Source organism: Oncorhynchus tshawytscha, linkage group LG21 (assembly GCF_018296145.1).
Source record: "Oncorhynchus tshawytscha isolate Ot180627B linkage group LG21, Otsh_v2.0, whole genome shotgun sequence".
In the NCBI taxonomy this organism is placed as follows: domain Eukaryota; kingdom Metazoa; phylum Chordata; class Actinopteri; order Salmoniformes; family Salmonidae; genus Oncorhynchus; species Oncorhynchus tshawytscha.
In genome coordinates this window covers 14,017,004-14,044,891 of record NC_056449.1, presented here as the reverse complement: position 1 = coordinate 14,044,891, position 27,888 = coordinate 14,017,004, and the positions used below count along the sequence as shown (strand labels likewise).

Here is a 27,888-nt window from a genome sequence, read left to right as displayed (position 1 = left end):
TCATGCAAATACTTTTGGGCTTATGATGAACTGATACACTTGTACTACGCTAATATATATATATGTGTGTGTGTGTGTGTGTGTGTATATATATATATATATATATATATATATATATATAATACCAGTCAAAGGTTTGGACACACCTTGTAGAATAATAGTGAAGACACCAAAACTACGAAATAACACATATGGAATCATGTAGTAACCAAAAAAGTGTTAAACAAATCCAAATACATGTTACATTTCAGATTCTTCAAAGTAGCCACCCTTTGCCTTGATGACAGCTTTGCACACTCTTGGCATGCTCTTAACCAGCTTCATGAGGAATGCTTTACCAACAGTCTTGAAGGAGTTCCCACATATGCTGAGCACTTGTTGGCTGCTTTTCCTTCACTCTGCGGTCCAACTCATCCCAAACCATCTCAATTGGGTTGAGGTTGGGTGATTGTGGAGGCCAGGTCATCTGATGCAGCACTCCATCACTCTCCTTGGTCAAATAGCCCTTACACAGCCTGGAGGTGTGTTTTGGGTTATTGTCCTGTTGAAAAACAAATGATAAGTGTAAACCAGATTGGATGGTGTATCGCTGCAGAATGCTTTGGTAGCCATGCTGGTTAAGTGTGCCTTCAATTCTAAATAAATCACTGACAGTGTCACCAGCAAAGCACCCCCACACCATCACACCTCCTCTTCCATGCTTCATGGTGGGAACCACCATCAACCGTTCAGCTACTCTGCGTCTTACAAAGACATGGCGGTTGGAACCAAAAATCTAAAATTTGGACTCATCAGACTAAAGGACAGATTTCCACCAGTCTAATGTCCATTGCTCGTGTTTCTTGGCCCAAGTAAGTCTCTTCTTATTTGTGTCCTTTAGTAGTGGTTTCTTTGCAGCAATTCAACCATGAAGGCCTGATTCACGAAGTCTCCTCTGAACAGTTGATGTTGAGATGTGTCTGTTACTTGAACTCTGTGAAGCATTTATTTGGGCTGCATTCTGAGTTGCAGTTAACTCTAATGAACTTATCTTCTGCAGCAGAGGTAACTCTGGGTCTTTCTTTCCTGTGGCGGTCCTCATGAGAGCCAGTTTCATCATAGCGCCTGATGGTTTTTGCGACTGCACTTGAAGAAACTTTCAAAGTTCTTGAAATTTTCTGCATTCACTGACCTTCATGTCTTAAATTAATGATTGACAGTTGTTTCTCTTTGCATATTTGAGCTGTTCTTTCCATAATATGGACTTTGTTTTTTACCAAATAGGGCTATCTTCTGTATATTCCCCCTACCTTGTCTCAACACAACTGGTTGGCTCAACCGCATTAACCTCTTGAATCTAGGGGGCACTATTTTCATTTTTGGAAAAATAACATCCCCAAAGTAAACAACTATTTTGTCAGGACAAGATGCTAGAATATGCATATAATTGACAGCTTAGGATAAACACTCTAAAGTTTCCAAAACTGTAAAAATATTGTCTATGAGTATAACAGAACTGATATTGCAGGCGAAAGCCTGAGAAAAATCCTATCAGGAAGGGACTCTTATTTAGAAAGCTCTGCGTTCCTATCCGTCCCTATTGAGCAGTGAATGAGATATCAACCATATTCCTTTTTCTATGGCTTCCCTAATGTGTCTAGTGTCACAATACATAGTTTCAGGCTTTTATTTAGAAAAATGAGCCTAAACATCAACATTGCGTCAGTGGTCAGCTGAAGTCTCTCAGAGTGTTTGGTGCGTAAAGGACAAATGCGGCCATTGTTTCTCTCTCTCCTACTAAGAAGCCACCAGTCCCGGTTGATATATTATCGAATAGATATTTGAAAAACACCTTGAGGATTGATTATAAACAACGTTTGCCATGTTTCTGTCGATATTATGGAGCTAATTTGGAATAATTTTTGGCGTTGTAGTGACCGCAATTTCCGGTTGATTTCTCAGCCAAACGTGAAGAACAAATGGAGCTATTTCGCCTACAAAAATAATATTTTTGGAAAAATGGAACATTTGCTATCTAACTGGGAGGTTCGTGAGTGAAAACATCCAAAGCTCATCAAAGGTAAACAATTTAATTTGATTGCTTTTATGATTTTCGTGACCAGGTTGCCTGCTGCTAGCTAGTCATAATGCTATGCTATCGATAAACTTACACAAATGCTTGTCTTGCTTTGGCTGTAAAGGATATTTTCAAAATCTGAGATGACAGGGTGATTTAACAAAAGGCTAAGCTGTGTTTCAATATATTTCACTTGTGATTTCATGAATAGGAATATTTTCTAGTAATATTTATGTCCGTTGCGTTATGCTAATTAGTGTCAGTTGATGATTATGCTCCCGGACCCGGGATGGGTAGTATCAAGAGTTAAGAAGGAAAGAAATCCCCCAAATGAACTTTTAACAAGGCACACCTGTTAATTGAAATGCATTCCAGGTGACTACCTCATGAAGCTGGTTGAGAGAATGCCAAGAGTGTGCAAAGCTGTCATCAAGGCAAAGGGTGGCTACTTTGAAGAATCTCAAATATAAAATATCGATTTTTTTAACACTTTTTTGGTTACTACATGATTCCATATGTGTTATTTCATAGTTTAGATGTCTTCACTATTATTCTGCAATGTAGAAAATAGTCAAATAAGGAAAAACCCAAGGAAAAACCCTTGAATGAGTAGGTGTGTCCACACTTTTGACTGGTACTGTATATATATATATATATATATTATATTAACATTCCTGATACGTCATATTCTCCCAAAAATGAAGGGTATGTGTCATCATCGAGCATTAGGAAATCTTGCACATTGCATATTTAAGCGAAAAAGTAATTGAAGCTCCATCCACCCCCACGTCCCTGTGCATTCAAGGGTTCTGTCAAAAAGTTGTCGCACCTTGATGTGTTTAGGCGAGTCAAAGTTTGGCTACCGCTGTGGTAAGGGGTCGACTCACGCCGGCCTTGGGGAGAGAATCAGCTAATTGTGGTCCTGAGCAGCAAATAGATGGAATGACCTTCACTGCAGATGGCAGGAACGCCACATATATTTCCAGGGTCCTCGTGCCATCACAACACACCCCACTGGGTCCTGTTAGTCACAATGCTTTTCAGCTGTTGAAATAGAGTATGGTCACTGCTGTGCTGGGCAGTGGTTGAGGCGCTGCGTTTAGCTGTCACTCTCGCTGTTTCATGGTAAAGGGTGTTCACACATCAAGCATATGCTGCTGACATTTAGGAGGTGTGTGTGATCAGCATTTATGTATTTCATCTTTTTACAAATCGAATGATCTTACCTGTCTCGTCAACATCAGTTACAGTAAAGTAAAAGCTTCCGAACAAGACCGAGTAAGCAGGGTATAACATATCTTAAACTGTCAGTATAAATTGTTAGATTTCTCATTTCTAGATTTCATCTCTTTTCCTCTAGCCATGACCGGACAATGCAAGACATTGTCTACAAGTTGGTGCCGGGGTTACAAGAGGGTAATTATCTCATATTGGCTTATCTTCTTCCTTGTCCCTTCACCAATAACATTAAACTTTCACTATTATTCTCTGCCCATACACATCTCTCAACCCTGTTTCCTTACAATCTGTTTGTACCGTGAGATTGAGGCGGAGTTACTGAATAACTAACATCCCAAAGCACATAGCCCTGGAATATCTATCAAGGATTTGACATGTGCATTCACTGACGTATCTGAGGGACTGTAATGAGAAAAATACTGCTCCATATCAGACTTAAAGAATCCCTAGTGACAGGCACCTTCAGCCAAAGCAAGGCCTTAATTCTCCCTTGTGTCTCTCTCTCTCATTCCCTCCTCCCCACTCCTGCAGCGGAGATAAAAAAACAAAGAGACTTCTATCAGAAGCTGGGAATGGAAGTGCCCGGGGACATCAAAGGAGAGCTGTGCAGCATGAAACATCTAGATCCTCAACGCAATGGTACAGCCCAGCTCACCTTGCCGGAACCCAGGCACACACATCTCATCATATCCGCCCTCTATTTTCCTACCACTTAGTATCACCTTGTTTCTTGATTCAGCCCAACCCAATCAGTGTGAGAAAGTGGCGGTGGCTGTAATGCACGGCTGCATTCCATCCCAGGCCGGCACTGAGGGTTTTTGTAAACGGGTGCCCAGAGGGTCGTCACAGAGCAGACCTAATCGCTTGCTTAATAACCTTTCTGATTTCTTGTAATTAACGCTCAAATGGAAGTGGAACTGCTCTCGTGCTACCCCCCCGCTGTCGCTGTAGGTTGGGCTGAGCCATGGCTAACACACTTACATTGACAGAATCCTAGCAGAAATTAAACCCTTGTCTGCACTCTCTGCCCAGCAAAACAGAGATAGTGTGGAGCTCGTGGGCTAATGACAGACGGCAGCTCCTGCTCCCAGATTTCCTGAGAGCCAGACCCCGAAGCGGGGAATGACATGAGCGTGCTAATGGATGCATCTATAATGGCACCTTCACTTCAAGGGCTCAAAAAGAATTTCACTGTCATATTTTTATTCTGTCTATTTGTCTCACTGTTGTGTTCTCTTTCTCTTACTTGTTATCTCTCGTTTCGTCTTTCTTTCTTCCTCTCTCGCTCTTTCTCTTTCACATGCCGACTCTTTACGACAATATCCTCCGTGAAGACAAATATGTTTTTTAGATGGTCAACAATTTATGTAAAAGCTAATTCACTGAGAAAAATACATTCTCTGTGACATGTCATACTCAGATTAGCCCACTAGTTTCTCTGTGACATGTCATACTCAGATTAGCCCACCAGTTTCTCTGTGACATGTAGTACTTAGATTAGCCCACCAGTTTCTCTGTGACATGTCATACTCAGATTAGCCCACCAGTTTCTCTGTGACATGTCATACTCAGATTAGCCCACTAGTTTCTCTGTGACATGTCATACTCAGATTAGCCCACCAGTTTCTCTGTGACATGTCATACTCAGATTAGCCCACTAGTTTCTCTGTGACATGTAGTACTCAGATTAGCCCACCAGTTTCTCTGTGACATGTAGTACTCAGATTAGCCCACCAGTTTCTCTGTGACATGTCGTACTCAGATTAGCCCACCAGTTTCTCTGTGACATGTAGTACTCAGATTAGCCCACCAGTTTCTATGTGACATGTAGTACTCAGATTAGCCCACTAGTTTCTCTGTGACATGTAGTACCCAGATTAGCACACCAGTTTCTCTGTGAAATGTAGTACTCAGATTAGCCCACCAGTTTCTCTGTGACATGTCATACTCAGATTAGCCCACTAGTTTCTCTGTGACATGTCGTACTCAGATTAGCACACCAGTTTCTATGTGACATGTCATACTCAGATTAGCCCACTAGTTTCTCTGTGAAATGTAGTACTCAGATTAGCCCACCAGTTTCTATGTGACATGTAGTACTCAGATTAGCCCACTAGTTTCTCTGTGACATGTCATACTCAGATTAGCACACCAGTTTCTCTGTGAAATGTAGTACTCAGATTAGCCCACCAGTTTCTCTGTGACATGTAGTACTCAGATTAGCCCACCAGTTTCTATGTGACATGTAGTACTCAGATTAGCCCACTAGTTTCTCTGTGAAATGTCGTACTCAGATTAGCCCACTAGTTTCTCTGTGAAATGTCGTACTCAGATTAGCCCACTAGTTTCTCTGTGAAATGTCGTACTCAGATTAGCCCACTAGTTTCTCTGTGAAATGTCGTACTCAGATTAGCCCACTAGTTTCTCTGTGAAATGTCGTACTCAGATTAGCCCACTAGTTTCTCTGTGACATGTAGTACTCAGATTAGCCCACTAGTTTCTCTGTGAAATGTCGTACTCAGAATAGCCCACTAGTTTCTCTGTGAAATGTCGTACTCAGATTAGCCCACCAGTTTCTATGTGACATGTAGTACTCAGATTAGCCCACTAGTTTCTCTGTGACATGTAGTACTCAGATTAGCCCACTAGTTTCTATGTGACATGTAGTACCCAGATTAGCACACCAGTTTCTCTGTGAAATGTCGTACTCAGAATAGCCCACTAGTTTCTCTGTGAAATGTAGTACTCAGAATAGCCCACTAGTTTCTCTGTGAAATGTAGTACTCAGATTAGCCCACCAGTTTCTCTGTGACATGTAGTACTCAGATTAGCCCACCAGTTTCTCTGTGACATGTAGTACTCAGATTAGCCCACTAGTTTCTATGTGACATGTAGTACTCAGATTAGCCCACTAGTTTCTCTGTGACATGTAGTACTCAGATTAGCCCACCAGTTTCTCTGTGACATGTAGTACTCAGATTAGCCCACCAGTTTCTATGTGACATGTAGTACTCAGATTAGCCCACTAGTTTCTCTGTGAAATGTAGTACCCAGATTAGCACACCAGTTTCTATGTGACATGTAGTACTCAGATTAGCCCACTAGTTTCTCTGTGAAATGTAGTACCCAGATTAGCACACCAGTTTCTCTGTGAAATGTAGTACTCAGATTAGCCCACCAGTTTCTCTGTGACATGTCGTACTCAGATTAGCCCACTAGTTTCTCTGTGAAATGTAGTACTCAGAATAGCCCACTAGTTTCTCTGTGAAATGTAGTACTCAGATTAGCCCACCAGTTTCTCTGTGGCATGTAGTACTCAGATTAGCACACCAGTTTCTCTGTGACATGTCGTACTCAGATTAGCCCACTAGTTTCTCTGTGACATGTCGTACTCAGATTAGCCCACTAGTTTCACTGTGACATGTAGTACTCAGATTAGCCCACCAGTTTCTCTGTGACATGTCATACTCAGATTAGCCCACTAGTTTCTCTGTGACATGTCATACTCAGATTAGCACACCAGTTTCTCTGTGACATGTCGTACTCAGATTAGCCCACCAGTTTTTCCAGTTTCTATGTGACATGTAGTACTCAGATTAGCCCACCAGTTTCTCTGTGACATGTAGTACTCAGATTAGCACACCAGTTTCTCTGTGACATGTCGTACTCAGATTAGCCCACTAGTTTCTCTGTGACATGTCGTACTCAGATTAGCCCACTAGTTTCTCTGTGACATGTAGTACTCAGATTAGCCCACCAGTTTCTCTGTGACATGTAGTACTTAGATTAGCCCACCAGTTTTTCTGTGACATGTCATACTCAGATTAGCCCACCAGTTTCTCTGTGACATGTAGTACTTAGATTAGCCCACCAGTTTCTCTGTGACATGTCATACTCAGATTAGCCCACCAGTTTCTCTGTGACATGTAGTACTCAGATTAGCCCACCAGTTTCTCTGTGACATGTCATACTCAGATTAGCACACTAGTTTCTCTGTGACATGTAGTACTCAGATTAGCCCACCAGTTTCTCTGTGACATGTAGTACTCAGATTAGCCCACCAGTTTCTCTGTCACATGCAGGATTCATATTAGCCCACTAGTTTCTTGTCTTTAAGACTCGATAATATCAGCGTTTACAATCAGAGCACTGTCCAATCGCCTTATTCCTAGAATTATTCCCAAAATGGAAACAATGTCCACTTTATACTTAGTGTCATTGAGTTATTTTCAGATTGGCTGAAGGTGAATCGTATCCAATTTTTCCTCACTTGAACGGCAATCACTCTGTTTACACTTGAGATTATCTCAAGCTTTACCGCCAATCCCCTTTGGGATGGGCTGTGAAGAGCGAAGGGAGAACAATAGAAGATGGGCCCCAGTCCCATCACCAATCAGAGAGATGGAGAAAATGGCTGTCCACAAACAAGGGGCTACCTAATCAACTGAGCTCCGATAACGTCCCTCGTTTTGCCGTCACGAAACTGACTCAATTGACCCCGATTGGGAGATTGTCATGGCCCTTTCTACCAAGGTGTGTCCCATCACAGTGATCCAAATCGCTGTAGCCAACAATAGTATGTTTTGTTGAACAAGAGCTGGCCTCACCGCTCTAAGACTATGTTCCCCAGTTTAGCTACCCCGGTGTGTGGAGAAGACTCTTTTCTCTCCTCCTGTTGCCAGTGACCATCAGCCCTTACTCTCTAATAACCTTTCTCCAGCTCCAACTCTCCATCTTCTTCCATCTTTTTGAGGAGAGGGTCAAATGGTTCCCTGAGGCCGATTTAAACCAAAGAAAGGTCTGATGGGGTCTCCCCTCCCCTGGCACAATGGCAAATTAGTGAATGAATGAATCGGTTTGCCTTGATTAATAGGTGTCCTGTAATGGAGGGATATGCTTCGACGGTGGACAAGTCAAGTAAACTGCTTGACACTTTGGGCCACGTAATTGTCTAATAAATGTGCTTCTGCATGAATGGATACTATAGTTGAATACAGGCCATTAAGTTAATTAGAAAGAAGCATGCCCTATTTTCTGGCATCAAATGAGCGTTGCTTGTGTTTAGCCAACAAAGAGAGCAGGCATGAAAGTCAATTATGTCTTGTCCACAAGATTAAAGGTAACACAGATTCTGAGTGTCGGTCACTCGTAACTGTCTGTGGTCATTTTGTAGAACGCAATGGCTTGATGAAGTTACATTTGTTAATTTGTTGAAACATCCAAATGATGAATTTAATAGAAACGAAAGAACTTTGGCTTAATAGTCTCTATTACCACTAACTGTTACTTCCCTCATTGGTTGACAACAGGCGAGGTGAAAACAGAGAACGCAGACAAAAAGGAAACAGAGGAGGAGAAACCCGAGGAGGATAACGATTATCACCGCAGCGACGAGCAGGTAGGTGCCCTTCCACCACATGCCCCCTTCATTTCCTGCAGGACAGGAAGGAGTCATCTCCAAGCTCATCTTTCATTTCCTATGTCTGGATGGCATGAAATTACGAGCCTCGTAATGTAAAGTGTAATCTAATCAACATTCCCCTGGGTAATAGGTAATCTTTTGTAATTATCAGTTCACAACATGCTAGGCCTATGGTTGTTTTGAGTCGTAAATCTACAAGTAGACAACCCAGCATGACACACATACAGATAACCCATTCAAAATGGGCGACGGTTTTACATGAATTCCATCTTGATGTCATTTGTATTCAGGTAACTTCTCAGCCCTGTGGATGATATCAATAATGCATAAAGGGCTTTTATTGTAGCTGCATGTCGCCGTCGTATCCACAAACAGTCATTTCTATAAAGGAGCCGTCGCACACTCGTCACGACTGTATAGCTTTAGGAGATTGGCTGTTTACCATTTAGCCATTGTCCCTACAGAGCAATGAGCAACATGTCAGTTTTTGAAAATATGCCCGTCCACACCCAGCCAAGCGGCACGTCGTCTACGCTTGGCTGGGAGATTGAACCAGGGGTCCAAGGTCCCGCTCTTTTGGTATTCAGCAGAGGAATGGAGTGTGGAAAGAATAGCTAATAGGGCAGCTGTAGCTAGGCTCTGTGGATAGAATACAGGGAGGGGTGAACTGCTGTCAAGTGTCAGGTGAGACACAGGAGAGATGGAGAGGGTGAAATGGAGACAGTTGAGGGGAGGATGTGAAAAAGAGATAAAAGAAAACAAATATTTGGAGGGCAGATAGAAGGTCTATAAGTCACTGTGGATGAGAGAGTCTGCTATGAAATTGTGGAGGAGAGGGAAAAGACGGCGTGAGTGAAAAAGAGAGGATGGAAGGTGAACAGAGGAATGAGAGACAGGAGATTAGGTTAATGGAGAGTGAAAGAGAGGACACAGAGGAGGGAGGTGGTACAGAAAGGGTTGATAACAGAAAAGAGAACATAAGGAAAGAGGACAGAGAGGAGAGAGGTGGTACAGAAAGGGTTGATAACAGAAAAGAGAAGGAAAGAGGACAGAGAGGAGAGAGGTGGTACAGAAAGGGTTGATAACAGAAAAGAGAAGGAAAGAGGACAGAGAGGAGAGAGGTGGTACAGAAAGGGTTGATAACAGAAAAGAGAAGGAAAGAGGACAGAGAGGAGAGAGGTGGTACAGAAAGGGTTGATAACAGAAAAGAGAACAGAAGGAAAGAGGACAGAGATGAGAGAGGTGGTACAGAAAGGGTTGATAACAGAAAAGAGAAGGAAAGAGGACAGAGAGGAGAGAGGTCGTACAGAAAGGGTTGATAACAGAAAAGAGAACAGAAGGAAAGAGGACAGAGAGGAGGGAGGTCGTACAGAAAGGGTTGATAACAGAAAAGAGAACAGAAGGAAAGAGGACAGAGATGAGAGAGGTGGTACAGAAAGGGTTGATAACAGAAAAGAGAAGGAAAGAGGACAGAGAGGAGAGAGGTCGTACAGAAAGGGTTGATAACAGAAAAGAGAACAGAAGGAAAGAGGACAGAGATGAGAGAGGTGGTACAGAAAGGGTTGATAACAGAAAAGAGAAGGAAAGAGGACAGAGAGGAGAGAGGTCGTACAGAAAGGGTTGATAACAGAAAAGAGAACAGAAGGAAAGAGGACAGAGAGGAGAGAGGTGGTACAGAAAGGGTTGATAACAGAAAAGAGAACAGAAGGAAAGAGGACAGAGAGGAGGGAGGTGGTACAGAAAAGGTTGATAACAGAAAAGAGAACAGAAGGAAAGAGGACAGAGAGGAGGGAGGTGGTACAGAAAGGGTTGATAACAGAAAAGAGAACAGAAGGAAAGAGGACAGAGAGGAGGGAGGTCATACAGAAAGGGTTGATAACAGAAAAGAGAAGGAAAGAGGACAGAGAGGAGGGAGGTCGTACAGAAAGGGTTGATAACAGAAAAGAGAACAGAAGGAAAGAGGACAGAGAGGAGGGAGGTCGTACAGAAAGGGTTGATAACAGAAAAGAGAACAGAAGGAAAGAGGACAGAGAGGAGAGAGGTGGTACAGAAAGGGTTGATAACAGAAAAGAGAACAGAAGGAAAGAGGACAGAGAGGAGGGAGGTCGTACAGAAAGGGTTGATAACAGAAAAGAGAACAGAAGGAAAGAGGACAGAGAGGAGGGAGGTCATACAGAAAGGGTTGATAACAGAAAAGAGAAGGAAAGAGGACAGAGATGAGAGAGGTGGTACAGAAAGGGTTGATAACAGAAAAGAGAAGGAAAGAGGACAGAGAGGAGAAAGGTCGTACAGAAAGGGTTGATAACAGAAAAGAGAACAGAAGGAAAGAGGACAGAGAGGAGGGAGGTGGTACAGAAAGGGTTGATAACAGAAAAGAGAACAGAAGGAAAGAGGACAGAGAGGAGGGAGGTCATACAGAAAGGGTTGATAACAGAAAAGAGAACAGAAGGAAAGAGGACAGAGATGAGAGAGGTGGTACAGAAAGGGTTGATAACAGAAAAGAGAACAGAAGGAAAGAGGACAGAGATGAGAGAGGTGGTACAGAAAGGGTTGATAACAGAAAAGAGAAGGAAAGAGGACAGAGAGGAGGGAGGTCATACAGAAAGGGTTGATAACAGAAAAGAGAACAGAAGGAAAGAGGACAGAGAGGAGAGAAACAGAAAGGGTTGATAACAGAAAAGAGAACAGAAGGAAAGAGGACAGAGATGAGAGAGGTGGTACAGAAAGGGTTGATAACAGAAAAGAGAAGGAAAGAGGACAGAGATGAGAGAGGTGGTACAGAAAGGGTTGATAACAGAAAAGAGAACAGAAGGAAAGAGGACAGAGAGGAGGGAGGTCATACAGAAAGGGTTGATAACAGAAAAGAGAACAGAAGGAAAGAGGACAGAGAGGAGAAAGGTCGTACAGAAAGGGTTGATAACAGAAAAGAGAACAGAAGGAAAGAGGACAGAGAGGAGGGAGGTGGTACAGAAAGGGTTGATAACAGAAAAGAGAACAGAAGGAAAGAGGACAGAGAGGAGGGAGGTCATACAGAAAGGGTTGATAACAGAAAAGAGAACAGAAGGAAAGAGGACAGAGAGGAGAGAGGTGGTACAGAAAGGGTTGATAACAGAAAAGAGAACAGAAGGAAAGAGGACAGAGATGAGAGAGGTGGTACAGAAAGGGTTGATAACAGAAAAGAGAAGGAAAGAGGACAGAGAGGAGAAAGGTCGTACAGAAAGGGTTGATAACAGAAAAGAGAACAGAAGGAAAGAGGACAGAGAGGAGGGAGGTGGTACAGAAAGGGTTGATAACAGAAAAGAGGACAGAGAGGAGGGAGGTGGTACAGAAAGGGTTGATAACAGAAGGAAAGAGGACAGAGAGGAGGGAGGTCGTACAGAAAGGGTTGATAACAGAAAAGAGAACAGAAGGAAAGAGGACAGGGTCGTACAGAAAGGGTTGATAACAGAAAAGAGAACAGAAGGAAAGAGGACAGAGAGGGACAGAGGAGGTGGTACAGAAAGGGTTGATAACAGAAAAGAGAACAGAAGGAAAGAGGACAGAGAGGAGGGAGGTGGTACAGAAAGGGTTGATAACAGAAAAGAGAACAGAAGGAAAGAGGACAGAGGAGGAGGGAGGTCAGAGGAAAAGAGAAGGAAAGAGGACAGAGAGGAGAAAGGTCGTACAGAAAGGGTTGATAACAGAAAAGAGAACAGAAGGAAAGAGGACAGAGAGGAGGGAGGTGGTACAGAAAGGGTTGATAACAGAAAAGAGAACAGAAGGAAAGAGGACAGAGAGGAGGGAGGTGGTACAGAAAGGGTTGATAACAGAAAAGAGAACAGAAGGAAAGAGGACAGAGAGGAGGGAGGTCGTACAGAAAGGGTTGATAACAGAAAAGAGAACAGAAGGAAAGAGGACAGAGAGGAGGGAGGTGGTACAGAAAGGGTTGATAACAGAAAAGGGGAAAGAGGACAGAGAGGAGAGAGGTCGTGAAAGGGTATAACAGAAAAGAGAACAGAAGGAAAGAGGACAGAGAGGAGGGAGGTGGTACAGAAAGGGTTGATAACAGAAAAGAGAAGGAAAGAGGACAGAGAGGAGAAAGGTCGTACAGAAAGGGTTGATAACAGAAAAGAGAACAGAAGGAAAGAGGACAGAGAGGAGGGAGGTCATACAGAAAGGGTTGATAACAGAAAAGAGAAGGAAAGAGGACAGAGATGAGAGAGGTGGTACAGAAAGGGTTGATAACAGAAAAGAGAAGGAAAGAGGACAGAGAGGAGAAAGGTCGTACAGAAAGGGTTGATAACAGAAAAGAGAAGGAAAGAGGACAGAGAGGAGAGAGGTCGTACAGAAAGGGTTGATAACAGAAAAGAGAAGGAAAGAGGACAGAGATGAGAGAGGTGGTACAGAAAGGGTTGATAACAGAAAAGAGAAGGAAAGAGGACAGAGAGGAGAAAGGTCGTACAGAAAGGGTTGATAACAGAAAAGAGAATGAAAGAGGACAGAGAGGAGGGAGGTCGTACAGAAAGGGTTGATAACAGAAAAGAGAACATAAGGAAAGAGGACAGAGAGGAGAAAGGTCGTACAGAAAGGGTTGATAACAGTAAAGAGAAGGAAAGAGGACAGAGAGGAGAGAGGTCGTACAGAAAGGGTTGATAACAGAAAAGAGAAGGAAAGAGGACAGAGAGGAGAGAGGTCGTACAGAAAGGGTTGATAACAGAAAAGAGAACAGAAGGAAAGAGGACAGAGAGGAGGGAGGTCGTACAGAAAGGGTTGATAACAGAAAAGAGAACAGAAGGAAAGAGGACAGAGAGGAGAGAGGTCGTACAGAAAGGGTTGATAACAGAAAAGAGAACAGAAGGAAAGAGGACAGAGAGGAGGGAGGTGGTACAGAAAGGGTTGATAACAGAAAAGAGAACAGAAGGAAAGAGGACAGAGATGAGAGAGGTGGTACAGAAAGGGTTGATAACAGAAAAGAGAAGGAAAGAGGACAGAGAGGAGAGAGGTGGTACAGAAAGGGTTGATAACAGAAAAGAGAAGGAAAGAGGACAGAGAGGAGAGAGGTCGTACAGAAAGGGTTGATAACAGAAAAGAGAACAGAAGGAAAGAGGACAGAGAGGAGAGAGGTGGTACAGAAAGGGTTGATAACAGAAAAGAGAACAGAAGGAAAGAGGACAGAGAGGAGAGAGGTGGTACAGAAAGGGTTGATAACAGAAAAGAGAACAGAAGGAAAGAGGACAGAGATGAGAGAGGTGGTACAGAAAGGGTTGATAACAGAAAAGAGAAGGAAAGAGGACAGAGAGGAGAGAGGTCGTACAGAAAGGGTTGATAACAGAAAAGAGAACAGAAGGAAAGAGGACAGAGAGGAGAGAGGTGGTACAGAAAGGGTTGATAACAGAAAAGAGAACAGAAGGAAAGAGGACAGAGAGGAGAGAGGTGGTACAGAAAGGGTTGATAACAGAAAAGAGAACAGAAGGAAAGAGGACAGAGGACGATAACTACCTTTTCTTTTAAGTGAGGTTTTCCAACAGCAACTCAACTCTAGTTGGTAGTAGTAATAACAGCAGGAGAGGGCCATGCATGGCTGGGTTTGGACTTCTCCCGCCATGTCTGCTGGCTGACCTTCTAAAGGTTGACCTTGGGGTGTGAAGGGAAGCCAAGGCAGGCTAATGAGAGCAGCACAATACTGAAACTGAAAGGAAGAAGAACCACGAAAGAAAAATGAATCAGAGCCATGTCTGCTCACATCTGGCCGAGGCACAAACAATTGAATTTGCACATCCAGGATTTCCAGACAATGGAGAGAGTGTATTTGGTGTCAGTTATTTTCAAGGGAAATGAGCTCCCGATAAAAAAAGATACAAAGACTCTGATCTGTTATGCGATCCCAAATTATTTTTTTAGAAAAACTATAATGACTGACACCATGCTATCTAACTCCAGGATGGTGATGTTGGGCTGCTGAATATGGACATAACTATTGACTGAAATGTAAAATATTTAAATCTCTACTCATTGAATCTATAAGTCATTTCACATTTTCTCCTTAAACGTTTGATGTCGTCTGCTGTTCATTACACAGCTCAAAAGAAGAGAGAATAAGGTGTGCTCTGCTGCTCCAAAGACCTTCCTTTACTCAATATGCTGGGCTATTGCATCAGTCATATCTGTGAATTTGCTGCAAGTCATACCAGCTTGGCAGTTCCCTAATGATTCCACTAATGTAATGGCCCCGAAGACTGCTGCTGAACTACCATTAACTCTGTCTCTCACTCTCTCAATGCGAAGCCTTCATTTGCATCATAACGTTTCCTTCATTGCTTGTTCCATTGAAAACCAGCCATTTACACTTTACAGCGATCTTTACACTTTACAGCAGTCTTTACACTTTACAGCAGTCTTTACACTTTACAGCAGTCTTTACACTTTACAGCAGTCTTTACACTTTACAGCAGTCTTTACACTTTACAGCAGTCTTTACACTTTACAGCAGTCTTTGCTTTCAATACGTTACATGTCTGCTGAGTATTTATTTACAAGTTGAGATGATTTTCATGTTAAAGCATAACTCTGGAGAGCCTTATTTGTTTCTGGATCTCTTGATGTTTGAGGGAGAAAGATGGTGGCGTTAATATCCTGTTTCTATTACTCCATCCCCGGATCCCAAGAAATCACCTGAAAATGGCACGAGAAAGCCACTTTACCAGGGCACTTTACCTGTGCCTGTATTGCAATCTGAGGAAGAGGCCTGTTGCTGGTAATGCAACATGACTCTTTCAGGCACAGCCTTGCCAAGCCACCTGCGGCTCCATCTTCGTTTTGCCATGCTCCAAAAGTGTCCACTCTCCATCTCCTGGCGTACTGAGACAATGACATGGCACAGAGTCACCACGAACAATACCTATTCCATTTGGATGGCAAGTCTCATGTGGAATGGTATTTTGCACTGTATTTTCAGCACAGGAGAGTTAAGATAAGTCATCTGGTCTGCCTTCATGACAGTACTGAGACGCCTGAAAGGAAAATTCAAGTTCCACCTCAGTCATTTTGTAGTTTGTCTTCCCTCCTGCAGGTCAGCATCTGTTTGGAGTGCAACAGCAGCAAGCTCCGCGACCTGAAGCGCAAGTGGATCCGCTGCTCGGCTCAAGCCACGGTCCTTCACCTCAAGAAATTCATCGCCAAAAAGCTTAACCTGACATCGTTTAATGAGGTACGTCGAACACACTTTATGGCAGGGGGGGGGGATTTTTCCTGGTTTACCTGCTGATACTGACCTGGACTCTGTAACATTTGTTCAGTGATAAAGGACCTATTTTTAAGGAGGCCCCAAGATGTGGTTTTGACTAGCTGTCTCTTTAAGCCCTTCCCATGCACTTTAAACTGAAAGGTGATCACTTTTAACAAGGCATTCTTGTTCTTCTGAAGGCAGTGAATCTGTATGCACCATCACAAACACTATCAAAGCCTCTCTGCCGTCATTATTTTTCACAAAGCGTTTACCATCCACCATATGTTCTGGAGGAAATAAGCTCTTGTAATATAATTTGCTTTCTGTCATGTCGTTGTGAGTTGCCTGTCATAACTGTATGGGGGAGATCCTGGGTGTTCATTTAGCCTTTTCTCTCTGGTATCTGTCATGAAGATGTGTGTGAGTGTGTGTGGGTGGTCTTCACCGCTTCCATCACCAGCGTCCGTAGCGCAATACAGCTGTCGGCTGCTCTATTGTTGTCTATTGAATATTAAGAGTCATTGTTCCAACAAAATCTATTTTCAACGGCAAACACACAGCGGAAGTGTGCGTCAACAGCCCCCGCTGTGTCAAAGCACAGCGCATCACTTTCCCATGGGTTATATTGGTATAGCTGTAAGATAATTGTGGCATCCATCTTGATATTTCAGCAGCCCACATGAGCTGAATGCGTTGCGTCATTCACACCATGTGTGTTTAATTAATTAATTTTTTCTTGTAAGTTTTCGAACTTGTTGCCATGTCTCCCAGGCCCCAAACACATCTTTGGATATTGTGTCCATTCTTTCATATTATGATAATATCAATAATTGAATCACTACTCGAATACACGCTGTCTATTATTTCTGTATGTCTTGATGTGGCAAGACAGTTTTAAACTGGCACCAAGGCAAAAACAGCAAGGAAGAAACATTGTTTCTCTGTTAGAAGGAACATCCAGGCTCTATCGCCGCCGGCCGGGACCGGGAGACCCACGAGGCGGTGCACGATTGGCCCAGCGTCATCCGGGTTAGGGAGGGTTTGGCCGGCAGGGATGTCCTTGTCCCATCGCGCACCAGCGACTCCTGTGGTGGGCCGGTCGCAGTGCACGCTGACATGGTTGCCAGGTGTACAGTGTTTCCTCCGACACATTGGTGTGGCTGGCTTCCAGGTTAAATGGGCATTGTGTCAAGAAGCAGTGCGGCTTGGTTGAGTTGTGTTTCGGAGGACGCACGGCTCTCGAACTTTGTTTCTCCCGAGTCCGTATGGGGGTTGCAGCGATGAGACAAGACTGTAACTATTAATTGGATACCTTGAAATTGGGGACAAAAAGGAGAAAAAAAACATAAAAAGAAGGAACAGCCAGCTACCAGTAGGTGCTGCTATGGCAGTGCTGCTTCACACTGGCTTCCTCTCCTCTCTCCCTTTCCCCTTAGCCCCTCAGCATCTGTGTTAGGGAGAGTATTGATTGGCCGAATGCAAATGCGGCCAGCAGCCTCACAGAATATCAAACTTTAATCCAAGGAGGAGGAGTGGATTGGCAAGGCGGCATTTGATTCATGTTGTCTTCAAATACGCTTTTTGTGCTTTTCCAAAAGTCCTCCATGCGCAAGGTGCTATGGGCCCACCGTCAAATATACGGTGCCATCTTTCTTTCCTCTCCAAGAAACGGAGATGGTTTGACGCTGAGTGAAAGTGAGAGGAAAAGGAAAGCTGCAGTTTTTGGAGGGTTCATTTTAGAATTCCACGGAAATGGGAGACACAAGTCCGATTCAGAAGGACAACGTATGAACTGTTATCATAGCAGAGCATGTTTCTGGTCATGCGGGTTGTTGTCACAGCATTAAACACCCCTATCTTAAGAGGGATTTACTCTCTGCATGCCCTGCTGGCGATTTTCCTTCCAGTAAAATGGTAATACATGTGGCGTTCTTATATCTCCCATTCACACAGCTGGACATTTTATGCAATGAAGAAATCTTGGGGAAGGACCACACTTTGAAATTCGTTGTCGTGACGAGATGGAGATTTAAGGTAATAGTTTCTTAATATAAGTCTCCTGACATTTTAATATTGCTTTTCAGGTTCTGTTGAATGTATGTACTCTGCATAGATCATCCACAGATATGCATGCTGAAAAGCTGTGCAGACAGGTAGCGATGGAACATTTGATCCCGGAGCACCGGTGCTCCGATTCCGTTTTCAAAGCACTACCGATCTGACACAATGTACCGACGCCCGTTTCAAAGTAACATTATCACATGATCAATGGCACCCGAAGCTTTGTTTGATCACGTGGTTTTTCAAACCGTGTGTTGCAAAATGCCACAGATTTTGCTGTGGTTCCAGTGCTATCTTCGATTCCAAGTTGCTTTAAAACACCAACCTCTACTGGACACCGTGTTTAGGCCTACAATGTAGTTAGGATTTTCTTCTTGTCGAGTCACCTGAACAGCTCAGCATGTAGAGTCATGGTCTCGGAGACCAGAACACTCACTGACGACAGGGAATGGGGTCGAACCCCAGCGAAGACATATTATTTACAAAAAAAATTATGCAACACCACGCTGTTTGCACATTGTTGTTCAAACAATTTGTTTTATTTAGTGTAGAATAAGCTTCTGTCTAAAGCATCCGAAATAATGCCATATATTCACCATTTTTGACAGCATAAAAAGGGATTCACAGCAAAAAAGGGACCCATGATGGAAGGTGCGAACTTGTAATGGTAGCTGATTGTACACTCTTAGGGAAAATGGTTGCAAAATGGTTCTTCGGTTGTCCCCATAGGATAACCCTTCTTGGTTTCCAGTAGAACCCCAAAAGGGTTCTCCTATGGGGACAGCAGAAGATCCATTTGAGTTTTTCTCTAAAAGTGTAGGGTGTTAACACCCACAACTAACCGCTGCGCCACGGAGGTTTGATTAATGTTCTGGAAAAGACTTCCATATGAACGTCACATGCTGCTTTGTCATTGCTAACCAGGTGATCGTGTTAAAAGCTCCGAGTCATTAACCGTTTTCCGGCACAATTTGGGGAAAGCCCCAAAGACAGAGAAAGCCTCGCAAAGACCGAGAAAGCCTCGCTTTTCCCATCACTACACACAGGGGTCTCAGTTAAGAAAACAGCTTGTTCTCCTGAAACTATTTTGAGACCCTTTCTCTCACGAATTGCTACGATGACATAAAACCCCAAGATAAAGTGAAGTGTATGTTACGATCCAAGCTGGTCATTTTAAATCCAGGTGACGTATACTAGAGGCTAAGAAAGGATGGAAACAAAGTAGTAGCCTATCCATTTGTTTAGAAGTACATGATGCCAGCTGCATGGTTTTCAGTCAGTCTTTCTCTGTCATTTGTTTTGTTTGTATTCCAGAAATCCCCCCTCCTGCTGCATTACAGGCCCAAAATGGATTTGCTGTAGTCGGACAGAACGGTTGTTTTGGCCCAGTGGCCCAGGACTGTGCAACGTACTATTTATGCAGAGACGATCAACCCCAACCCCAACACCAACACACCAGAGCAAAAGTACACACAAGCCAGCAAACAAAGAACCCCAGCACAGATACTGCACCACTGGCGGGTTTGGATCAAAAACAACCTTTTTTTTTGTCCACTATACGTCCTAGATATGTGAAAAATTAGAGAGAAAAAGCATATATTTATACTTTTGTACAGGTGAGAGACATGGAACCAAGACACTACTGGTGCTCTGTTTACACATGAACAAGATGTCGGGTGATCGTTCTACCGTCTTTTTTGTTTTCTACAGACTTCACTCCTCGGACATTCATTAACTGATAAAAAAGGGGAGGACGAGGATTTTTAACCATTCGTTTTCTTTTTCAGGTTAAATTCAGTGAGTCTTGGGAGCACAGAAAGTATATAAAGTTACATGATAAGACTGTGTCTAAGCTGTTTATTGAGTTGTTGAATTGTCCTCTGATTTTTTTTATTTGATTTTTTATTTGCTTCGGGGATTTGCTGAACGTTGATTGTGAATAGGCAAAAACAAGTGTGTAGTAATTTATGTTCTATATAACAATATTGTACATAAAATGTCATTATGAGAGAGATTGAAAGGAGTAGGAGAGAGACTTTAGACTGTTAGGAAAAGTTCCAGAAGTGCTATATTGTTGGGCTACTCGAATGTAGCATTGGAGGGTACGTTAGAGTTTTAATGCAGAGAAGACTTCTTGTCGGTATATAGAAGGGCATCCGATAGTTGTCTGAGAGAGAAACAAAATAAATATATCAAATCTTCTGCCGTGTCAAAAAAAGAAGAAAAGGGTCTGAAATTACGTTGCATTGCCGTATGAGCAATATATGAATTGGAGACCGTCTACAAAAGCAGCCAGCTTCTGATAGCATTAGCGCCCTACTCCTTAGTAGAATGTATTCCACTGGGTGATCTTTATGTACAGCGCAGCAGGGCATCATTTCTTCTGTCCCTATCTCATCGCTACCTTTAGTGCCAAAGGCTTGAAAAACCCCTTGACTTCCCCTTGTATTTCCACGTGGTGAGCTATATGAAAGTCGCTGAGATATCATCTATTTCACAGGAGTATGTGACCTGAGATAGAGAGCTGTTTGAAACAGATAGTCAAATATGAAATTGAGATGTTATTAATATCACAAGAGCTTCGAGTTTCTTCATTATGTTAAAGAAGCACACTCAGATATTGAAGAGTAATACTCTTTTGAGCATATGAAATAAATTCATTTTTTTATATGATATTATCAAAATCTACTTTTTGACCTTTGGGAGGTGGCTCTAATTTGAGTGCTTATTTGAGTGTATCTAATGAGAGTTGGGGGAGAAAGTACTTCAGAGCTGAATGGCTTAACTGTGTATTACGGGAACCAAGGCACGGAGGGACTGGAACAGTCTTAATTCATAGTCACGGCCACCTTTTTCGTCAGTGCAACTGAAATATCCTTTCCTTGAACTGGACCCTAAAATAACATTTCAGACCTCACATAGCATTACCTCACTGCACTGTCAATATTTCTGTCAATAATTGTTCGTTCCCCTCCTTGTGTTTATGCAAGGAAAGCTGTCGGTCTTGTACACAGTCCAAATACGTTTCTACAGGTGCATACTATGTAAAAAAGACTTTCATACAGGTCTCTACGGAATCCAGCTTAACCAAAATGTATTTGTATTTGGTTAACAGTCCCCCCCATCAGTAAATGCATAAATATATTGATATAAGTATTTTGTTTTTTAAAAATCATTTCCATACTTTGACTATACACAGGTCACCTTGGTATTTGTTGTGATGTCTTATAGTGTGGAATATATTTGGTATGCATATGGCAACACAATATGCATAAGTTCTGTCTGACTCATTTCTTGTTTTTATCACTACCTTCAGCCTTTGACCTTAGCTTACCCCAGCTTACTCCATCCAAGAGCCGAATCATGTATTAATCATGTATTATTTGTCATTATTGACCCCTTGTCTCTAGTGTGAATGACATATCCATTTTGTGTTACAGGCCCCATACATGTACATTAGCTTTGTTTGAACAGCATATTAGCCGGTACGCCCTCAAAATAGCCATGGAATCATTACGTATTGCAAAAAAGCTACCAGAGAAAAACGATGTAGTCACTATTTCGCAGCATTATCTATGGCTTCTTAAAGGAAAATTCCACCCCAATATCGTCGTTTGGTGTTTGTTTCATTAGTCCATTGTTGATATAGTCCCAAAAATGCTTTGCTTGTCGGCACTCGAGTTTTCAAGATATGTAACTTAAAAATGACATAAATCATCCCCCGTGTGATGCATTTTGCAGAGTTTTCGGGTTGAGTTTTCCTTTAAGAACTGGTATAATTGGAACAAAGGCATGTTACATGGTGTTGTTATGAGACTCAGTACTTCTTTTCTCAACTTGTTTTGTATGCACGTGAGTACTGTTCAGGATCCCTGTGATGTGATCTTTGGGACAGAATGGGGGTGGCGAGGGGGTCTTGTTTTGGGGGCTTTGCCACCGTGAAGGCTGGTGCTTGCGTTTCTTTTCTCTCTTCTTGGAGCTGAGTATGGTGCTAACCTCTTTTCTCTAACTCAATCTTGTGCAGATCAGCTTCAGAGGGTTAAAATGAGTGCAGTGGATTCCGAGTGATGATAGTAGTTCAGTCACTCACTAGTCGGGCTTCGTGACGACCTGCCTAGTGCCTACGTGCCGGAGCCCTGTCTTTTCTTGTCACAACTGTCTCTCTCGCTCTCTCTGTGCAGAGGAAAAATGTGCTGGCTTTTTCTTGTTGATTTGTTTGTTTGCTTTTCCCCACGGTCCAGGCTTGCTCTGGAAATTGAACAGAGAGAATGGTCAATAAAGTTGTGGACCGTGAAGGAGTGTTATTGAAAATACAGAAAAGCTGGGGTAGCTATAAACCCAAATCATTCAGCTTCAGAGAGAGAGAGAGTGTATTTATTTTGGGGTATTTTCATGCGAGCCACAGTAACCTCAGTTAAAAGCATGGGGATTCCAGTCCTAGCTGTAGTTGTTCATTCTTCTCTCTGTAATTGGTACAGAAAGCTCATTCCACAGTTGGTTTTCTTTATCACTCACTACAATTTTATGACTTCTAGCAGTTTTTAGGCATTGGTCGGGTGCATTCAGTGCCAGGAAAGTCGGCAGAGGTATTGTTGTTTGAATGTTTCCAAAGTTAACTCATACCCAAGAGACCATAATAGTATGCCTGAGAGGTGTGTGGAGTAACGTGGGGGCAGGTTCCACCTCCGAAGCGGTGGATTGGATCGATCTTCACGCTTTTATCAGCCCAACATTGAGACATCAGTGCTGCTTCACTTGACAGCCAGGCTAAGAGGCTTACAGGCTTCCCCACAGTGTTCACTGCAGACCGGGGTTTGCATCCAGACTGAACCGTTGCCAGTGTGGAAACCACGGCCTCAACTCATAAACTCCTGTTTTCTCATTTCTTGTTATCTCCGAATTATCCACACTGCGGTTGGGGCGAGCTATAAGGAACTGATAAATAGTCTAATTGCCTTATTGACTAACAGCGAATTGAGTTGTCATAATGCCACTTATGAAGACCAGAACTAGACATGCTACATGAGGAGGCTTTTAACACAGTTTTTTTTAAAGAGCGATAAGTCTTAACAGTGGCAGTCATTTTAGACCGGATACCCTGGATAGACATCAAAGTATTCCAGGTGGTCTCAAAATGTCCGTGCTTGTTCCTGTAATAACAGTCTTCACTCTGAGTGTGATGGCTCTTTTTTACTCTGGCCCCCTGAGCTCTCCTGTCAAGCTCTGTAATCACCCAGGCGACCAGGTACGTGTGACTGGGGTCACTCAGACGGCTAGTCTGGATGAAACACTCAAAAAATACAGATTGTCGGGCCAGGGTGGCACCGCACCACTGCACTAACTCAGAAAGGCAGCTTGGCTCTTGACGGTGCTATGCCTAAGTGGAGTGAATCACAGTCTCACAGGTGGTGCCAATTGAGGTGCAACTGTCTGGAATGGGCTTTCACTTCAACATGAGATTTCCATTTCAATTGTCCATTTCAAAGGCGTCAAATTATCCCCTGCAACTAGGACCCTAGACTGAGAAAGAGGAACGGGATGTGGTCTGGATGTCAACGCGAGTTAATTAGCCAGATAAATGTTGGTTCGATATAGACTAACGAGTTACAGTCATATTTTCCCTCAACGCGTAGGGAAGTAAGCCCACAGTTACCAACCTTCACAGTGGCAGGCCCTCATGAGCCATAAATGTGGTCGTCATCGATATAAATCTGTCCGAATTGTGTATTATAATTATTATTTATTTGTACTGTAAAGTTATGACTCTTACAGTAGCTTATTTGTTTTTGAAAAATGTCAAGAGATTTGATATCCTTCCCCGTGTTCATGATTGACCTTTTCGTTTGTTTAAAACATACAAGACTCATGCATAATATTGTACGGCTTAAATTATGAATTTGTAACTGTCCTCCCTCTTTTGTATTATTCTAAGTGATCACCTCTGCGCAATGCTCTCTGTAAACGACCAATACAAGCTGTGCTCCTTTTTGGGTAAAAGAAAAACAAATGTAAATCTGGCAATGTGGTTATATACGCAATATAAGTTTCTCAGATGGTTCCAGGCTTCAGCGTAAAAACTCAATTTAACTTTGTTTTGTTTTGCTTTCCAGTCAATTCCTCAGGTCACAAAAATGCCTTCCTGGTCTTGGGGGTGACCAGGAATCTCAGACTACACTAATGCACCCGGATATGAAATGGCTGGATTTAGTTTTGGTCTTGTTTCTCTTGTTTTGCCGTTGTCTCTGTGACAGACATTTCCACAGTTGTGTTTCTGGGTTAAACACAGGCACTTATTCAGGTGTCTTTTGTGCTTGTCCTCTTTTTTGAATTATGATTCTTTATTGCACATGTAATAAACTGGTTTCCATTGCTACATTAAAGGAGTTTTGGGTAGAGAACTGGGCTGGAATTTCCTACACACAATATTAAGGACGCTTTTTTTTGTTGAAAACTAGTGTGTATTTCATCAATAAATGCCTTTAAAAGTGTCTGTAACGCCGTGAGTGTCTTTGCTCTGTCTGATCTCTAAGAGATTGCTCACAGGGATGTCCATCCATCCAAATAAATACCAATACTACGGTTTTAGAGATCTGTACTAAATGCTGACACCAATCACACTCACACCCAAGACTTGGGAATCCAGAGTCTGCAGACAAGTCTTTCCAATGTGGACTTGGTTAATGATCCAATAACATTGTTATGCCCCGTCTCATTTCACATCTGCCCATTTTATCTAGACATACTGTAACCGCTGGGATCTAATGAACCGCTGAAGAAAAAACAAAGCACTTCGTTGCAAGTGGAAGTGTCAGTGTTCTAAGGATGGGCATATGGCTTATGTGTTTCCCCATTGGTAAGTGATGCTTTGGGGAGTGTTTCCTTACTTGACTGCTAATGACTACTGACTAAAATAATTAAACGGAACAGAACAAATGTGTACGAGTCTCTTGCACAATATCCATTTCACCGTTATTATGTGAAGGAGATGCTGTCTTGCCTCATGCGCAATCACGTTAGAATGCTAACGTGAATACAGCGTCTGTGTGCACTTAGTATTCTCACATCTCTGTTGGCCCTGTCATATGGTCATGAAATTGTTCATCACCAACAGTAACTGGTTGCCATAAGCAACTTCCTCAATCAGCCTATCCTCATCCCCTTCTTCACATCTTATGGAATGTATTGTGTATGACTCAATGTATAATAGATACATTGAGTATATATTATGTAATGTGTCCAAACCCAATATAAAAAATAGCACATCGGTGAAGGAAGCTTTAAGTTCTATGTGGTGGTGACAGAAGAGATGTGCAAAACGATGTGCTGGATGTAAATCTGTGTTCAGTGTCAGTCCTGGTGAATTCTGGGTAAAAACACCAAGGGGATGTGTGGATCATCTTCAGTGCCCCGGGCGTACGTCTCCCTGCGGGAATGGCTGTCAACACTCACACCAACCGGCAGCAACACTTCATACACCTCTGGACTGGCGGGAAGAAACAGTTTATCAGAGTCTCATACACCTTTCATAAATCTCAGTAAACATATCTACTATTCCCTCCGAGACCATCCCGTGCTGCAGGTTATCACTGAATTTATGTGTTTCTTCCCTGAGGCTACGGTGATGGGTGCTGGTCTCCACTCTCACAGATTTCCAATACAATTGAATTCCAAGCTGTCAGTAGGTGTTTCTTTTGACATACAGAGGGTAACTTGGGTTACATGTTTAACTTGCTGTTCTTTGCAATTACTGTATCAAAATCAAATCAAATTTTATTTGTCACATGCGCTGAATACAACGACGTGTGTAGACCTTACCGTGAAATGCTTACTTATAAGCCCTTAACCAACAATGCCGTTTTAAGAAAATAGAGTTAAGAAAATATTCACAAAGTAAACTAAACTTTAAAAAAGTAATTAAAAAACAAACAATAATGAGGCTATTTACAGAGGGTACCAGTACTGACTCAATGTGCGGGGGTACAGGTTAGTCAGGTTAGTTGTACATGTAGGTAGGGGTGAAGTGACTATGCAAAGATAATAAACAGCGAGTAGCAGCAGTGGAAGAACAAAGAGGGGGGGGTCGTCAATGCAAATAGTTAGGGTGATCAATTTATTGATTGTTCAGCAGACTTATTGCTTGGGGGCCGAAGCTGTTAAGGAGCCTTTTGAACATAGCCATGCAGTAGCAGAGATAACAGTCTGACTTGGGTAACTGAAGTCTTTTTGGGCCTTCCTCTGTCACCGCCTAGTATATAGATCCTGGATGGCAGGAAGACGGTGCACTGTCCTTCTCTCAGCACATATCAAAGCTGCAGACTAAAGTTCAATCTAGACTTGGTTTCCTCTATCGTAATCGCTCCTCTTCCATCCCAGTTGCCAAACTAACCCTGATTCAGATGACCATCCTACCCATGCTAGATTACGGAGACATATTTTATATATCGGCAAGTAAGGGTGGTCTCGAGCGGCTAGATGTTTATTACCCTTCAGCCATCCAATTTGCCACCAATGCTCCTTATAGGACACATCACTGCACTCTATAATCCTCTGTAAACTGGTAATCTCTGTATACCCATCACAAGACCCACTGGTTGATGCTTATTTATAAAACCCTCTTAGGCCTCACTCCCCCCTATCTGAGATATCTACTGCAGCCCTCATCCTCCACATACAACATCCGTTCTGCCAGTCACATTCTGTTAAAGGTCCCCAAAGCACACACATCCCTGAGTCGCTCCTCTTTTCAGTTCGCTGCAGCTAGCGATTGGAACGAGCTGCAACAAACACTCAAACTGGACAGTTTTATTTCAATATTTTCATTCAAAGACTCAATCATGGACACTCTTACTGACAGTAGTGGCTGCTTTGTGTGATGTATTACTGTCTCTACCTTCTTACCCTTTGTGCTGTTGCCTATGCCCAATAATGTTTGTTCCATGTTTTGTGCTGCTACCATGTTGTGTTGATACCATGCTGTGTCATGTGTTGCTGCCTTAATATGTTGTCTTCGGTCTCTCTTTATGTAGATTTGTATTGTCTCTCTTGTTGTGATGTGTATTTTGTCCTATATTTATATTGTATTAATGTTGTATTTTTAATCCCAGGCCCCCTTCCCCGCATGAGGCCTTTTGCCTTTTGGTAGGCCGTCATTGTATATAACAATTTGTCCTTAACTGACTTGCCTAGTTAAATAAAGGTTAAATAAAATAAGAATATAAAAACTGGCCACAGTAATGTACTCCGCAATAATGTACTGGGCCGTATGCACTACCATCTAGTTCCTTACGGTCGGATGCTGAGCAGCTGGTATACCAAGCGCTGATGCAACCGGTCAGGATGCTCTCGATGGTGCAGCTCTAGAACTTTTTGAGGATCTGGTGACCAATGCCAAAACTTTTCAGTCTCCTGAGGGGGAAAAGGCATTGCCGTGCCCTCTTCACAACTTTCTTGGTGTGTTTGGATGATGATAGTTTGTTGGTGATATGAACACCAAGGAACTTGACACTTTCAATCCGCTCTACTACAGCCCCGTCGATGAGAATGGGGGTGTTCGGCCCTCCTTTTCCTGTAGTCCGCGATCACCTTCTTTGCACCACACTGCCAGGTCTCTGACCTCCTCCCTATATGCCGACTCATCATTGACAGTGATCAGATCTACCACTGTTGTGTTGTCAGTCAACTTAATGATGGTGTTGGAGTTGAGCTTGGCCACGCAGTCGTGGGTGAACAGGGAGTGCAGGAGGGGACTAAGCACGCACCCCTGAGGGGATCCCATGTTGAGGATCAGAGTGGCAGAAGTGTTGTTGCCTACCCTTACCACCTGGGGGTGGCCCGTCAGGAAGTATAGGATCCAGTTGCAGAGGGAGGTGTTTAGTCCCAGGGTCCTTAGCTTAGTGATGAGCTTTG

At 42.9% G+C, this 27,888-nt stretch overlaps 1 protein-coding gene across 3 annotated transcripts in view; it reads left to right on the top strand.

Annotated features, from left to right (window-relative positions):
• LOC112221000 (polycomb group RING finger protein 3) overlaps positions 1-24,472 on the top strand; it is a 43,723-nt gene extending 19,251 nt beyond the window's left edge. For all 3 annotated transcript variants that reach the window (XM_024383035.2, XM_042303131.1, XM_042303130.1), the window contains 6 exons: positions 3,417-3,472; positions 3,827-3,934; positions 8,605-8,693; positions 15,766-15,903; positions 17,875-17,955; positions 19,297-24,472. In XM_024383035.2, coding sequence (XP_024238803.1) covers positions 3,417-3,472; positions 3,827-3,934; positions 8,605-8,693; positions 15,766-15,903; positions 17,875-17,955; positions 19,297-19,344 — 520 coding nt within the window. In that variant the 3' untranslated portion in view covers positions 19,345-24,472. The remainder of the gene's footprint in view (positions 1-3,416; positions 3,473-3,826; positions 3,935-8,604; positions 8,694-15,765; positions 15,904-17,874; positions 17,956-19,296) is intronic.
• Positions 24,473-27,888: the final 3,416 nt, after the last annotated feature.